At 38.7% G+C, this 16,318-nt stretch overlaps 2 protein-coding genes and 1 long non-coding RNA gene across 7 annotated transcripts; 1 reads left to right on the forward strand and 2 right to left on the reverse strand.

Moving 5' to 3' along the window:
* The first annotated feature begins 1,224 nt into the window (after window positions 1–1,224).
* On the forward strand, window positions 1,225–7,194 carry LOC120013259. Its single transcript, XM_038865014.1, has 5 exons — window positions 1,225–1,573; window positions 2,500–2,852; window positions 3,458–3,553; window positions 6,451–6,510; window positions 6,612–7,194. The coding sequence occupies exons 1-5, from the start codon at window positions 1,471–1,473 to the stop codon at window positions 6,810–6,812; spliced, it is 813 nt and encodes a 270-aa protein (XP_038720942.1). The 5' UTR covers window positions 1,225–1,470; the 3' UTR covers window positions 6,813–7,194.
* Window positions 7,195–7,971: 777 nt separating this feature from the next.
* Window positions 7,972–11,044, reverse strand: LOC120013230 (phosphoinositide phospholipase C 2-like). 5 transcript variants are annotated; one of them, XM_038865003.1, is made up of 9 exons: window positions 10,359–11,044; window positions 10,084–10,280; window positions 9,748–9,883; window positions 9,439–9,669; window positions 9,120–9,379; window positions 8,922–9,039; window positions 8,705–8,842; window positions 8,532–8,618; window positions 7,972–8,375 (listed from the first exon to the last, which is right to left on the reverse strand). In XM_038865003.1, the coding sequence occupies exons 1-9, from the start codon at window positions 10,677–10,679 to the stop codon at window positions 8,070–8,072; spliced, it is 1,794 nt and encodes a 597-aa protein (XP_038720931.1). In that variant the 5' UTR covers window positions 10,680–11,044; the 3' UTR covers window positions 7,972–8,069. The 5 variants fall into 5 exon arrangements, with proteins under 5 accessions (XP_038720931.1, XP_038720922.1, XP_038720917.1 ...); XM_038864994.1 differs by having other exon boundaries at window positions 9,120–9,381; window positions 9,471–9,669; window positions 10,359–11,043; XM_038864989.1 differs by having other exon boundaries at window positions 9,120–9,322; window positions 9,448–9,669; window positions 10,359–11,042.
* Window positions 11,045–11,265: 221 nt separating this feature from the next.
* Window positions 11,266–12,763, reverse strand: LOC120013269. Its single transcript, XR_005471385.1, has 2 exons — window positions 12,396–12,763; window positions 11,266–12,244 (listed from the first exon to the last, which is right to left on the reverse strand). It is a non-coding gene; the product is annotated as an uncharacterized LOC120013269 (long non-coding RNA).
* Between the last annotated feature and the right edge of the window lie 3,555 nt (window positions 12,764–16,318).

Genomic DNA, 16,318 nt, shown 5'->3' on the forward strand with positions numbered 1-16,318 from the left:
CATCACGCTGACAATTCATGTCAATTCTTGCTTTCTCTCCTATAACCCTCTTTATAACACACAAACATTTAGTTTGTAACCACTCTACTCTTTTTATTTTTATTGTCATATTCTTTTTCACACCAAATCCCACTTTTTTCGAATAAGCCTTCCAAAATTCAAAAACATCATTCATTATGTCAAACTGCATACCTATATTATGTATACAATCTTGTTGCTCATCTACTCTTGGCCTCTCATCCATAAGGTTATAGTTGAAGTCATCCTTGCTAGACAAGTCTTTGCAAAAAAGTAAAAAATAATCTGTTAAAATAAATTAAAATTGAAGACATCAGATGGAGAATGAGAATAACAACCTGGGTGGATTGGAAAATTGATCAGACCAAAGTGAATATGGAGTTTCAGTTGAAAACATATCAAATATCCATTCATCATTGTCTAGTGATGCCATTTATCACCTTCGGCGGAACAAATAGATGAGTGTGGATCGATTTGCTTGAATCCTAATTTCGTTAAAAAAAGGACATCTGCATTGTTGATGGATTTGATTTGTTTGATATCATAGTTTCTCGTCAAAAGAGGGTTTCTCACTACAACACTTATTTAGTGCTTAAAATTATTACAAAAAACATATTTAAATACTTAGCCGTCAGATTAATCTGATGGTTAAGTATAAAACACTGATTGTGTCTAGTGTTTAAAAACACTGGACACACTCTCGATCCTTTTGTAACCCAACTTTTGTTTCTCTTTTTACTTTTGTTGAGACTCACATATCAAAAACACCAATTATTAAACATCAACTACCTCTTTTTTTGGGCCCACATGTAAAAAAGTAAGTCCAATAAATTTGCATCATTGTACAAAAACAAAAGACTTTACATTTCCATTTTCAACCATATCAATAAAATGTCTCCCAACAATATGTGTTATCCCAATAACAAACAACCATTGTGTTGCTTAATTATGGGCTAGCAACAAAAAGTGACTGTAGGCTTTTTAACTTTAAAGTGCGGGCGACGGGTGGGTGATGAGTCCATACTTGTGATGTTAGACTTGAACCTCATCCCGTGTGACGGGTATTCATCTCGTGGGACGTGACGCATGATCGCATATTCGCATGAGCTTGTCCTTTTATTCACAACCGGGTTTTAGTTCGAGCCAAAGGTTCATATCTTTGGGCCTTCTGGTTATGGACTAATACACAAACAAAGATTAGTAAATGGCCGGTCCACTATCAGTTGTAAATATTTAATATTGTGGCCCATTAACTGGCCCAATAAAGACCTCAGCCCAATACCAACTGCAGGTTACCTTCCGCTCCGCCTCAAAACTCCCCAGCAAATCAAAACCCTACCAGCCATCACAGGTCTCTTCGAGGGTGGTGCGACTCCATTTGCGGTACCAAACCTTTCGTTGCACACTTCATGTTTGAAGCTCTTCAAGAATTCTAATTTACTAGAAGCAGAAATGATAACTGCTCGCGTTGCTTTGAGATCTATTGGTGATGGCTTTGCCCGACGATACTGGGGTCCTCACATTGCGAAAACTCTATCGACCTCTGCATATTCAGGTACAATTTACTTCTCACCGGTATAGTTCTTCAGTTAGGCTGTGCTTTGACTTGAGAAATGGTATTTTCTATAATTTACCAAGAGAATGAAATGGAAAAGTGCGGATAGTTTGTTGGATTGGAAACCTTATTTTAGGGTTTTTGAAGCTATTTAATTTGGAATTCAGTTCCCAGATCCTCATGGTTCTTGCATGAACAGTTGTTTGTCCTTGAATCTGAGAATATCAAAACAATGGAAGTGGCCAAAATCTTTTAGAGGCCATATGCGAAGCTATGCCTCGTAGATGCCCTCTGCATGGAAATCATCAACTTTGAAAGTCAAGTAATGCAATTATGCTTCCTGGACAAACTATTTGCAAGATTATTGAAGACTTGGAAAAACTTACTGGTTTTTGTGGCACTGGCTATTGTGGATGGAAAGCAAGTGTAGTACTTTCTATACATCGGTCAAAAATTTCCTCATTTTGTTTGAGAAGAGCCCTTTGGGTTCAACAAGTTCCCTTAAAAATGCACTTTTTTGGTGGAACTAACGCATGCTGTTTGCAAAGGATATTTTTCCATAGATGGTTCCAGTTCAGTACTTAAAAATTTGATTCATGTGCTAACTGCTGCACCTCTAGCTCCTGGATTACTGATTCTGAACCTGATGGTTGAGCTCGTTGGCCTGTGTTATGAATGTTTTGTGAGTTTGCCTCTTGACATGTTGCTTCTGAGCCCATTATACACAACATCCCTTCGTTTGGTAACTGGGATATGCTCCAATGTTCCATGGTGGCCCATAATGTAACATTGCTCAAATTGACTGTACTTTTTTTTGTTCTGTAATATAATTTCTTTATCAATTTTCAAGTTAGTGGAAAATTTTGAGAGTTGTGTGATTGTGTTTCTGGTGTTTTACCTGTTTTTTCTTTTCCTTTTACCCCCAGGAAATGGAGTCGAGGACAGGAAAAGTAATGACTCATTTGAATCTGCTAATGAGTTTGAACAGCGAATATTTGGAGGTGTCTCTGGGGGCAGTTCAAGTTCTGACTCATTTTTTGAAAAGCTTGATAAACTTGAGAAGGCTCGCTATAGATATGATTCGAAATCTGACGGGGAACATAGTTCCTCATTATTAGATGGTCTAGATGATAGTTTTGATACATTATCAGATGGAATGGATGGTAAATTAAAAAAAGCTGCCACATATTTTGAATTTGATCCTGAAGAGATAGAAAAAGAAGATTATGTTTATAGACCAGATGTGACCTTTTTGCGTGGAATGACCTATGACACTAAGGTAAACAATGTAGCAGCTGAGGCCTTTCATCTTTAGTAATGAATTTTAGTTAATCATTTCCTGAAGTTATCTGTAAATATAGAACTCTAGTATGCTATTGAATTTCTTATTTCTGTGTGCTTCTTCTGTATTTGATTGATGAGGTCATAATATATTCAAAGTTAACATTATGCCCTGTGCATTTTCTTGACATTTCCCTGATGTTTATTGAATAGAGAATGCTAGTCTGCAATTGAATTGCCTCATTTCTGTTATTGTCAGTGCGTCTCTTGTATTTGATCATGGCATAATTAGCTTTAAAGTTGACACTTTTGCGTGCATTTTTTCTCTTCATAAGTTGAATCTATACGTTAATCGACTTTGGTGAGGGGAATTTGAGAGAGTGACTTTTTGCCAATCACACTCGGACTTTATTAGAAGAAAATGTTTCTGAACCTGTTGTTGTTTGGGCTATGTGTCATCATCAAATGGCATTTTTATTCAATTTTAGTAAATGTTATTGTTTAGGTAGCCTTTATGGGGGCTATTGGAAAGTTATCTATTTTCTTTGCCATCTTTTTACGTACAATTGTCTTTGTCTTGTCTAACCATGTGTCATTGTACAGGATCTCGATCTGACAAAGCCAGGAATTCGCAAACAATTAAAAAAATATGAGTTTGAAGTAACAACTGAGGAAGTGTTGAGGAAAGCTGATTTCAGGGTAAGCATATCTGGATAAGGCTTATTCATTTTCGTCGTTATTTCTGTTCCGATGATGAGTCAGAAAGATATATATTCTTATAAATGCTTTGGCTGCTAGTGGATGGCTGTTGTTAAACATGAGTTGTCAAATCAGGAAAAAGAAAAATTCGTGTAGTTGCCTCCAAATCATCAACAATGCCATACTTGCTGCAAATGTTGATTGGTACCTGCTTCAGGTTAAATAGCTTGCTAGATTATGATTTAAAGAATTGCTTATGTTGCTGGGTCAGCAATTGCCATTATTAGCTGGTTCTTGATAAGTGCACGTCGTTATCGTTCTACTTTATGTGTGCTTGATGTAGTTTGGAGCTACTGATGCAGATTTGTGTAGAGGATTGAGCAACCTAGACTCTAAATTGTAGACCAGTTTGCCCTGAATCTCTCATGTAGGGTTGGAAAGTCTCACCTTCCCCTCTCAGCCTCCCACTGAGCTTGTAAAGGAATCTCACCTATTGCAAATATTGCTGTAAAATTTCGGACTACTCATTACTGATGTAAACAAGCGTTTAAATAGATGTTACAATGAAATCCTAGTAGTATTAGAAAACCTAGAAGCAACTATGCCTCCTTACGCACAATTGTTGTCCGATGCTGGTCTACCCTTCCATTTCACCCAAAACCAACGATAGTCACCCTCTCTGGTGGAAGTAATCCATGTCCCCGATGCCTTCAATCTCTTCTTTCTTCTTCCGCACAATTGGTACCCGTGGCTATGTAGTGCTCAGAGATGCCTCATCTGTACTCCTATCTTCATGATAGTGAGTTAAATCCATCACATTAAACACTGGACTAATCTTCATAGTCTCTGGAAGCTCCTACGAAAGTGCATTAGGTCCCATTTGCTTAAGAATCTTATATGGACCAGCCCTCTTTTGTTTCTTTCTTCCTTCCTGCTAGCAACGGCCTCATGACATAAGAGTTTAAATCGTATGTTGGTAGATCTACAGCATCATTAATCTCTTCAAACTCATCCTTCCTTTCTACTTCCTCTTGCTTCTCCATAACTTCTAATTCTGGATTTTCATTGAGTTCCTCACTACAAAGCAATGTGTACTTGGTCTCATTCTGTTTGTCAGGACACACAACGGCAACGTGCCCATACCTCTTGCACTTGTATCATCTAGGACCTGTTGCTGGTACAGCGAACCGATTGTTCCTTGCCACATTTTGTCCTTGTTCAGTACCAATTCTAGGCTTCTGATACCCCACTTGCTGCTGGAAAGTACTTTTGCGTACTTGAGAACTACTAAAACCTGATTTCTGAGACTTCCTAGCAAGATTTTCTTCAATTTCCAAATCCATCTGATATGCTTGGTCCATACTGGTGATATTCAACGTGCAAAACTTATCTCTTATGTCCTCATTCAACCCTTCTTCATAGTGCTCAATGGACTGAAAAACATCCTCTTTAGCTTGTCCCCGAGACCTCAAATTGTAGAATTGTTGTGTGTACTCAGGCCCTTGTTTCAAGGCTACATATTTTCTGTATACTTTGCTGTAAAAGTTTGGCGGTGAATACTTTTCTTGCAATAGCCTCTTCATCAGCTGCCATCTCGTGATGTTCAATCCTTTCTCACGCCTATAGTCATCTTCAACTCCTTGCCACCATTCTCTAGCTTCATGATAACAAATAATACCATCTGATCTTCTGGAAATTTTGTAAATTTGAAGAAATCTTCCAGTGATTTTAGCCATTCTGTGAAGGCATATGGATCAATAGTATCATAGAAATCAGGCACCTCTAACTTCACATATTTGCTGGCTACATCATTAAAATTCCCTCTAGGTTCATTATAGGTCTCAAAGTTAAGCCTCCTTGATGATTCTTGCAATCTGTTATGACTGTCTTTGTCCTGAAATTCCAGTTGATTAGTTCCTTCAGCAACCTTTTTGCTACTGCAGTACTGCCTGGTCCCTCTTTCTCAAAGCTAGCTTCTTCATTTGGCTCACTAACAGATTTGTTCCACAAGTGGTCTACACGCTCTGAAGTGCTATTCAGTTTCTTTACCAGGTAGTTAATAGATGTTGTGAGGGACTCCAGTGTAATTTTGGAGGATTGGTTCTCCCCCTCAGAGGTAGATTTTGTCATCTTCTCGATTTGAAGACTGCAGTTTAGACCACTCCTTGTTGGCATAAATGATAGAGAGATTGTAGGTTGCTCAGGAACCTCTGATACCAACTGATGTAGTTTGGAACTACTGATGCAGATTTGTGTTCAGGATTGAGCAACCTAGACACTAAAGGATCTCACCTATTGCAAATATTGCTGTAAAATTTCAGACTACTCATTACTGAGGCAAACAAGCCTTTAAATAGATGTTACAATGAAATCCTACTAGTATTAGAAAACCTAGAAGCAACTATCAACTATGCCTCCTTATTTAATTTAAAGGAAATATTGCAATTTAAAGGAAAATAGGAAATTATACTCTAATAAGGACTTGACCTGCAATTTAAAGGAAATTATACTCTAATAAGGATTCCTAACCCTGCATCCGTGCTTTACTCTCTATCTAAGTTATATCTTACTTTCATGAACAGTGATTGAGTGAATTTGGATTAGAAACGTTATATTTTGATAATACAAGGTGGACATGGGTGGGTGTTAATATACTGTGAGCAGATTGTTTGCAAGATTTGTTTGTTGTCTATTCTGTGGTTGTTTTTTCCCCAAGATGCTGGCTTTAACTTTTGTTTTTGGTCCAAGTATTTCTTGCAATATGCTAGTTTAACATTTTCATTTCCTTCCCCTTGCTGAATACAGCCTTATTGTTACATATCAATTCAAGCTATGTTTTTTCTTTTTTAATTATGTTCATTTAGGTGCATTCACTTACTGTGTTATGCTTTGTGCAGAATGTAAGATTCCTTGCAAATTTCATTACGGAGGCTGGAGTAATCATCAAGAGGAGCAAGGTAATGCTTGCTGCAGAAAATTAGAGTAGTTGAACTTCAACAATTTTTTAACAAAAATGTGAGTCTGGTTTGTTATTTTCTCCTTTTGGTTCATTTTGTAGACTCGTATTAGTGCAAAGGCTCAAAGGAAGGTTGCTAGGGAGATTAAAACAGCACGTGCTTTTGGCCTGATGCCTTTCACAACAATGGGGACAAAGTCTTTTATCTTTGGGAAAACAATGGAGAATCGTGATGAAGATTATGAATATGAGAGTTATGATAGCCCTGCAACTGCCGATTTGGATGGAAATGCTGATTTTTGATACCAGATACTGATTCCGTGATGCAAGAACAAATGAACACACCCCCGAACATCGGTGAGCATGGCAAGACCTGTTTAGGAGATTGATCAGCTGTACAAAGCAGGCTAGGAACCATGATAGGGTAATTAGCAGACCTATCTTTTTTTTCTCTCCCCCTTGAATGGAGTAATAAGCAGGTTCATTGGCCTGAATATTCTGAGTCCTGTAAAGATATTGTTATTTTGTTTGAGAAGTCGGACTCATTTTGTAAGCATGTTGTCGTGGTGTTAGACTTTGACAAAATTGCTTAGAATTTGATATTTCTTATGTTTTACGGATACAATCTATACATTGCTATTTTAGCCATCTTTTTTCGAGTAAAGCCTGATTCAATGATGTTGAATAGTTTTCTTGTTCATTTTTTATGGGGAGAGAGACTACCGTTAGGAGTAAAGATGTCAATCTTGCCAGCCAGCCAAGATCCCCAAGTATCTTGCTGTAACACCAATATAATATGCCCCATCAGCGTTTTAATAGGAGGACGTGAAGTCCTCGTTAATGGCCTTGGCTCTGCCTCCACGACTGCTGTCATCCATGGAACTGGCACCTTAATTTTGCGGTATCATTGCAGGCGATCCTACACACAGAATTCAATGCTTTGCAACCAAGTGTCTCCTTTGAGTCCATATCAGGTGGGTTTAGCATTTTTTGTTGTCTTAGGTCCTGTGGCTATAGCATCCTTTGTTGGGAGTTGGGACACCACAACCACCACCTTCAACATAACCTTTCGGCCGAAAATACTTCAACTACAGCATCAGATTGACTGATCTGACATAGTTTTTATCACCTGGGTGGTCTGATTTGAGGTTCAGTAAAATCACTTCAGGGAGAGCGTTTTGTGGTGGGATTTTGAGGAGTTCCAATATGCCATCTTGTTGGGGTAATAGAGATATAGGAGCTGAGATTCAAAACCAGATTGGAAACTTGACAATGTTGACCTAGTTGCTGGAGATTCATATACCTTGCTTAATGTGCCACTGATGCTTCTTTGCAGCTTCCTTTTGGTTATGGATTAACTCACTTTTAACTTTCTTCCACTTCAAGCTTTTTTTAGTTCTGTAATTAAAAGAGCATAGACTAGGGGAGACATGGGGACAACTCAAATGCTTAAGAGACTGCTTTCTAATGAATAACAGCTTTCTTGCGTATCTATAAACATACATTTTGGAGTTGGATCTTTCATTAATAGCTAAGAGTACAAATCCAATCTATGAAAGCCTATTGTGTTTCCGAAAGAAATTCAAAACCCATAAGCAGTCTTACATTCTTGTACCTATCCCCTTTGCGGTTGTGTAATGGAACTGCTCGAATTCCACTTCTCAACTCTGATACAGGCAAACAAGTTTGGCCTGCAAAGTCATGTTTTCCTGATGAGTCATACTCGAGAACTTCAATTCGAAGGATTGCCAGTTCTGGAACTCTTAGAGGGAACTCAAGCCGCTCATTCCACACTGGTTTCCACTCATCCTCAATCACTTTTGTTCGGTTCATAATGTTATCTGCCGGAGCACCACCAATGCCAATCTGCAAAGAGATGCGCATTATTCATGACAAAGGCTAGTTTAGTACCCTAACTCCTAAGTATCTAAGTTGGTGTTGGGATCACTCTAAAATTGTCGTTAGATTCACATTCTGTGACAATACTTATGAATCAAATACAGTGTCGATCATCTTACTAACTTTTACAAAGAAGTCTGGAGGGGAATATAGATCGAAGTGTGTGCCGGCGAAATCCAAATCCCATCCTTCTCCCATGTAGACTTTTACCTGGAAATCATATGAAGTTGTTCAACCATTTGAGACACATTAAGGAAATTATAATCATACAGAATTATGGATGCAAATCCTCTGACCTTCAAGATTTTCTTCACTGGCGGAATCATATCAGTATCAAAGGCTGCATTTAACAAAAAATCTGGTTTTTTCACATAACCACAACCACCGTTGGCTCTAAACATTGCTTGCATAATCCACAGGTACTTTCCATATCCCTAAATAGACGAAAAATAACATTATGAATGAAAATTACTGCATGAATTTCGATACTATAGGAAGCTGTATATTTCTAACCTGCATATTGAATGCAACCATCTGAGCTCCATGCATCCACCCAACAAAAGGATTGTAATTAGACGAGGAAATGCGCGTGCCCTTAGGATATACCCTCAGAAAACTCCGCTGTGTAAACCTGATTCAGATGAAATTGAAACTTGACAATTAGTATAAAAATGGAAGGAGAAAGGTAGCTTTGACAGGTATTAAAACTACCTGACAATATCACTTCCATGCATCTTGGTAGCATCTTCAATCTCTTCCTCACTCAAGCTTAGGCAACTAGCTTTTTTAGGATCAATGGTCAGACAATCTTTGACTGCACCTTTCACTTTCGCAGCATGAATTGCTATTAAATGCTTATATTCAAGAGCCGTCTTGTCCTCATCTTCCTCCTCAAGTTGGTCTTCCTCATTTAACTGATCCTGCTGACACAATGTTAATTGTCTACCAAATATTATAATGCGATAGGAATGCTCTCCATTACATATCCGTGAAGCAAACATTACATAAGAGTAGGTTCATAGTAAAAGACCAGATCCACCTTTTCATTGGTTTCAGGCTGACTTCCAGAATTTGTCTTCTTTGATGATTTTTTTGACTTCTCTGAAGTCTCTTTTTCCTCACGTGTCCGAGAAACCAGGTACTCTTTTGGACGCTTAGTTGAAATCATGACCTTTTTCTTCAAATATTCAGGTGATGGAAATTCTTGCAACTGGTCTGATTTAGGAACAAACAACATGCCTCCAAATGTTCTAATGACCATCTGCAAACTTTTTCATTAGTCATGAAGCTAAACCAGTACAATAGTCAAAAGTTGATCTGCTGAAGAAATTCATCTCACCTTGGCCACCATAGCTTGAAGATTCGGAGTTAAGTGATCTTCAAATGTTATCACAACTGGGTATTCGGAAGCATAAAAGGCATTTTCTTTAATTGCTTGCAAGCATTTTATGAGTTGAACTGAAGAAGTCAATGTCCTGTGGTTAAAATAGAGTCGATCAGTTGAAACATAACTGAAACATGTAATAAAATTATTGAGATTAGACTTCAAGGACTAATTTGATTTTGAGTCTTAGTTTTTTGCTAAAGACTTTGTTTTAATGACTGAAATAGTACTGAATATTGATTTTATTTATAATAGAAACCAAACACAAGATCAAAAGAATGTCCTTCGTACTCTCCCTGGGTAATCACCACATTATTTTTTTCAGAATTCGGCCACAAATCCAGCTCAATAACTCTTACGCCTCTCCTAAGAGCCTTTATAATTGGCACCACACTGCTAGAACTACTCAGTTGGTTCCCAGTCAAGTACGAGTTGTGGCCTGTGAATAAGAAATAATGAGCCAGTGGAGCATTCATGTCATTGCGCACCTAAAAATCAAAGAAATTTGTCACACTTGTTAAAATATTTTATTAGATATGAAAAGAGTTGGGAAGCAGAATAACAACCTGAGGCGGAGGCAGGGGGGAATTAATATCACCAAGAAGATACCGAAAGAAGGCTTCGAGATGGAGGCCTCTTGGGATAATGTTGAGACGTCTAACGCTATAGATAACGCTATAGATGATAGCTTGAGCATCATCTTTGATAGCATCTTGTTCCCCTTGAAACTCAATCAGATACCTGAGTAGATTATCAGGGCTCATTGTGCCGTTCTCTGAGTACATCTCAAAGAGTTGTTTGATGTCCTCTGGAGGCTCAATCACACGGACTTTGAATTTCCTCCTGAAAAAGAAGCATGCTCTGAAATGAACATGCTTAGAAGTCATTGTGAAAAAGGACAAAACCCTGAAGTTATTGTGCTCCTAATATGTAATCCGATTCATATGAATAGAGAACCATAGAATGTACTTAAATAACAGTTACGATCTCTAGGATGGTGTAGAAACAAAGCAAGAATAAGACATGCATAAGATGTAAGGAAGCTCCACAGTTGATATCCCCATTTTGCATAGTACTAATTCCATGTTTCTATAACCTTTTCTTCCTTTGATGCTATGGCAAAAGATTGTTTGTCATTGTTTGAACCGTAAAGGAAGAAAGAACCGAAATGAGGGAATAAAAGTTGGGGCAACCACCTATCACAGTATTCTTTTTGGTAACTCATTCAACTGAGAAATGGCATATCAATATAGGACAGAAAAATGCTTTATACCCTTGTTTACAAACCAGGATTAAATCAAAGGTGACGAAAATGTCAGTAATATAGCATCTTTTTATGTCCTAAATTGATCAAAGTACAATCTAATTTATATATAAGGCTATATGAAAAAGAAAAGGTTGAATACTTGTTTGAGTCTTGGTATATCCTTTTCTTCTCTCTGTGGTAATATAGATACTCACTCAATCGGAAGATTTTTTTTTTTTGAAAAGAAAAAAATTTATTCAAGCACCAAGGGGGTGCTACCCAGACAGATTACAAGGGGGAGAGATTCAACAGATCAAAAATATTCCCAACAAAAGCAGAGCCCCAAAACCTTAGGCATTCTATGGAGGATTCGTAGTTGTTGAAGACTCTGATTTCCTCTGCAACCATAGCATCCACATCACAGACATAGGAATTAATTGAATAAAGTTTCTCGGCTGTTTGTCCCTGCCGATAGCCCTCAAAGCCAGAAGTTCCATGTCCACTGAAGAGCTAGAGACCCAAGAAATGCCCAGCATCAACAAACATTTGCCCAGATTTTTGAAGGCCAAGGGCAGTGCAATAAAAGATGGTTAATAGATTCCAAGTTAGCTCTACAGAGACTACATCTTTTCACCATAGATATGTCTCTCCTTTGCAAATGTTCAGTTAGGATTCTCCCCCAAACGACCTCCCAGCAGAAAAAAATACATTTAGGAGGAGCCTTTGATTTCAAGAGCCACTGCGAAGGGAATTGAGGGTTCCCAAGATGCAACTTATCTTTCAGAAGCTCCTGAGATGAGATTCAAAACCAGTTGCAGCCTTGCAGGTTGCCGTTGAAGCAAATGCAATTCCGACCGTTGCTCAACCATTCAACCTACAAATACCCCCCTTACACATTCTATTCTTCACAAATCACAAGCTCACAATTTCTGGTTCTCAACTTCTCACAATCTCACTCACTTGATCACTTCTCGAATCTCAATCTCACAATTTCTCTCTATATAATAGTAAAACCCATTGCTTGTCTGCTTCTCTCTCTCAAATCGGTAAACCTGCACATCAACACCTCTCAAAGAGGAACGACTACTGCTACTCTGCCAGACTGCCACTGGATCTGGACTTGCACGACTGTATCAACACCGTCGCCGAACTGCACCTGCACGGCTGCACATCAGCACCTCGAAGGCTCGAACTGCCCAGTGCCCTCTGCGGGAGTCAATCAGTCAAAGACTCAAACTCTCAATTCTCAAAGTGAATTGCAATTCTAAATTGGAAAATGACATGATTAACATTATTTGGACTAAAAAATAACTAAATACACCTCATTCTTTCAAAAAAATATTATCTACACCCAAACCTTAAACCTTAAATCTACGACCACTCAGCCATGGCTGCCATGGCAGCACCACCATCACCACAATCTACTTCAACGGCAAGATCAATATGAAGCCCCGAATAACCCACCTACCCACCACTTCCACTGTCGCAACAAACGTCTCTATTCCCTCGCCCAACCACCTCCCAAACAGTCATGACATCTTGATTGATCCCTTTTCTCTTGATAAGGGAGCTTTTTGCAACCCTCCGTTGAAATCGATGGTGGTGGAGATTTTATTTTGAAAGAGAAGAAGAATGAGGAGTTGGGGTTGTTGGCGTGGGAGAGGAAAGAGAGTGAACGGAGAAGGCAAAGCTCGAAAGGGAACGGAGAAGAACAAGATCGGCCGTTCAAACTTTGGTGGGTTTTTGTAGACGAAGGTGAAGAATGTAGAGTTGAAGAAGCTGATTTGAGGTTGAAAAGTGTAGGGACAAACGGCGTGTTATAAGATTTGAATTTTTAGCGAGAAAATGGGGTGCCCTTAATATCTCTGAGGTACAAATAGTCTTACTCAAATGATATAGATATATAATATATAAGGTACATAAAATACATAATTTATGTGGCATGCCACATAGATATATTTACACAAAAGCTTAGATGTCCACTTTGTTTCCCGTTTCTCTCTCTTAAGACTCCCGCCCGTTGCTGCTTCTTCTACTTTTAGGGTGTACGATACCTACTGAAATACTTTCTCTCTCTTTTGACGGTAAACGAGTTTCTCTTGGATAGGGTTCTATCTTGCTTCATCGATCCAACGTTGTGCACATCTAGATCGACTGGTGTGACTTTTATTGCTGTAAACAAACTAGTTTCTTTACGGTTCTAAATCTCTTCTTCATACGAGTTATGAGTTTCCCTAGTTGCTTCAGGTTCTTATTCTCTTATTTAACGTATTTTGATGAACACTGGAGTTTATGTTTTTTTTTTCTGTATGGATTTGTTGAGACTGAGTTAGATGTGGTAGATGATCATGTTATTCCTTTTAGATTTGTTGATAATGAAATAATTATTTGCAACTAGGCATGCCACATAAATATATTTACACAAAACCTTAGATGTCCACTTTGTTTCCCGCTTCTCTCTCTTAAGACTCCCACCCGTTGCTGCTTCTTCTACTTTTAGGGTGTACGATACCTACTGAAATACTTTCTCTCTCTTTTGACAGTAGACGAGTTTCTCTTGGCAGGGGTTCTATCTTGCTTGATCGATCCAACGTTGTGCACATCTAGATCGCCGGGTGTGACTTTTCTTACTGTAAACAAACTAGTTTCTTTGCGGTTTTGAACATCTTCTTCATACGAGTTATGAGTGTTGGATATTTAGCATGCATAAATCAATATAGTAATAACTGCATGAACAATGACCAAGTTACACAAATAGTAACATTAACAAATCAGTAACGTAAATACAATTGCTTGTATTAAAGAATACCAAATGAAATCGTCAAGTCAATTGATAGGAGGAGCGAGGTACGCCTTTTACGAATCTCCTTAAAGAGAAATGTCTCAGCCACCGATGCTAAGCTCTCCAAACAGACTCTTCCCAAGATACATCGCCCCAACCACGAGTAGGCAGCACAACGATACAAGTGGCCACAATCGAACCAAACAGGAATTGCACTCTCAGAGTAGATGAAAATTTGGCAAAGTAACAGAGGTAGAGAAGATGAATTTCGTGTGTAGCATACACAGAGACAGAGAAGGAAAATTTTGGTGCTGAAAGCTGCTGCCAAGCTCTCCTTAATAGGAGAGCCTAGCAACCAAAACCCAGAAAAATCAGTGGAAAATTACTGATTTTCAGGCCAAAAATGTTGCAACCACTAGCCCATATCTTGGGCTGTTGCAACTGCTATTTGACCAGGTAAGGTGCAACCAGACTTGACCAAGTCATGGGCTGCAATTTCAGGCTTGACATTGAAACAGTCTCAAGTCCATATTCAATGCATTTGGGCCTTTCTTTTATGGGCTTGTAACAGAGTGCAAAAATATAAGAAATTGTTGGGCCAATTAAGCCCAAATTTGAGTCCGCGTATGGGTTTGACCCACACGCCTCGTCACGGCACGCCCGATCGACCGGCTCGGCTCGGCGGGCTGGCGTGCGCGCAAGTGTGTGTGTGTTTTAATCCAAGCTCATAATGTGGAGCCTCTCACTCCCACAAAAGCTTGGGTGCCCTTGGGCCCAAAGTCTTACTTCAACACTTGAGCTTATAAACTACACATCCACATGGTATTTTTCCAATGTGGGATTTCCATACATACACTTATTGCACTATGTTCACCATACTCATCATGGTCACTTTGGAGTCTTTTTACATTCAACCAAAAAATGATTTGGTCACACTAATTGCTCTAATTCATTGTCCTTATAACAAGGATCAATTGCCTATAAATTTCATTCAATAATTATTATTGAGTTTTCAATTAATAATGGTCAAACTATGGTTAACCATCATTTTTCCAACAATCCCCCACATTGAATGTGAACAGACGACTATACTGACACGGGAATACGTCTGAGAGTGCAGTAGAATCAATACTGCATCGAGATAGGTAGCTTTTGGCTTTAAACCTTCCCTAATGAAAATCCATCGGACTTACTTAACTAGTCAGTGGACTAACACCTTGAACTGCCAGTTGTTTGTGTAAGCCTAGTCAACAGACCCACACAACACTGATCCAATTCATAATTGGTTCTCGGTTGTGTTCATTATTTCGGCCATGAACTTCTTATGTTCAGTAAGTGCTTTAGAAAATATCGTCTTAAAATATTTTCATAGAGCATGCCATACTCTTCACTCACATAGGTGATTTCCTATCAGGGGTATCCTCTAATACTCCACTTGTTTATCACAAGATATACGAATCATTAAAAGCATAGCTTAACCTTATACACACATTCTAGCAGCACTTTGTGCATCTTAGGAATGGGTTGGAGTAAAACTCCGTACTGCTCACACTTAAGTTACACCCAACTTGTGTTGTCCTATTGAACCTAGTCCCTGGGATCTCCAATCGCTAGGTTAGGTTTCCATCAAGTTAACTTATTGAATCAAGGCTTTCAAGCCCATCCCCCTCGAAGCACAGTCTATTTGCTCTGCTCAACCCCTTAGTAAATGGATCCGCTAAATTGTCTTTAGACTTCACAAAGTCTATAGAAATTATTCCATTTGAGAGCAACAGCCTAACGGTATTATGTCTACGACGAATATGTCTAGACTTACCGTTATATATCATATTTTGTGCCCTTGCAATTGCAGCTTGATTATCACAGTGAATGCAAATTGCAGGCACGGGTTTTGGCCATACTGGAATATCCTCTAAAAAGTAATGAAGCCATTCTGCTTCTTCACCAGTTTTATCCAAAGCGATGAACTCCGATTCCATCATTGATCATGCTATGCACGTTTGTTTTGAGGATTTCCAAGATATTGTTCCCCTAGGGTGAATACATAGCCGCTAGTTGATTTTGACTCCTCGGAATCTGAAATCCAATTAGCATCACTATACCCTTCTAGAACAGCCGCGTATTTACCATAATGCAAGGCATTCTCTTTGGTTTTGTTCAAATACCCTAATACTCTTAATAGAGCTTTCCAATGCTCATGTCCAGGATTGCTTGTGTACCTGCTCAGTTTACTGACAGAGTACGTAATGTCTGGCCTCGTGCAGTTCATAATATACATGAGACTGCCTATAACCCGAGAGTATTCCAACTGTTCAATACTGCTACCAGTATTTTTATGTGAGACTAAATGAGGGAGAAAAAGATTATTAGCATCCTTGATGCCATGTCCTTTAAACCTTTCAATCACTTTCTCAATATAATGTGATTGAGATAAAGCTAGGCTTTCCGAATTTCTGGAAATTTTAATGCCTAGTATCACATCAACTTCACCCAAGTCT

Source organism: Tripterygium wilfordii, chromosome 2, assembly GCF_013401445.1.
Source record: "Tripterygium wilfordii isolate XIE 37 chromosome 2, ASM1340144v1, whole genome shotgun sequence".
NCBI classification, from domain to species: domain Eukaryota; kingdom Viridiplantae; phylum Streptophyta; class Magnoliopsida; order Celastrales; family Celastraceae; genus Tripterygium; species Tripterygium wilfordii.

Bases quoted from the DNA above. Each gene is read 5' to 3' on its own strand.
- LOC120013259 (XM_038865014.1), top strand. From the start codon at position 1,471: ATGATAACTGCTCGCGTTGCTTTGAGATCTATTGGTGATGGCTTTGCC. The intron at 2,853-3,457 runs GTAAACAATGTA...GTCATTGTACAG, and splicing joins GAATGACCTATGACACTAAG to GATCTCGATCTGACAAAGCC. The intron at 6,511-6,611 runs GTAATGCTTGCT...TTCATTTTGTAG, and splicing joins TAATCATCAAGAGGAGCAAG to ACTCGTATTAGTGCAAAGGC.
- LOC120013230 (XM_038865003.1), bottom strand. From the start codon at position 10,679: ATGACTTCTAAGCATGTTCATTTCAGAGCATGCTTCTTTTTCAGGAGG. The intron at 10,281-10,358 runs GTTGTTATTCTG...TTTGATTTTTAG, and splicing joins CCCCCCTGCCTCCGCCTCAG to GTGCGCAATGACATGAATGC. The intron at 8,376-8,531 runs GTTAGTAAGATG...ATCTCTTTGCAG, and splicing joins CTCCAGACTTCTTTGTAAAA to ATTGGCATTGGTGGTGCTCC.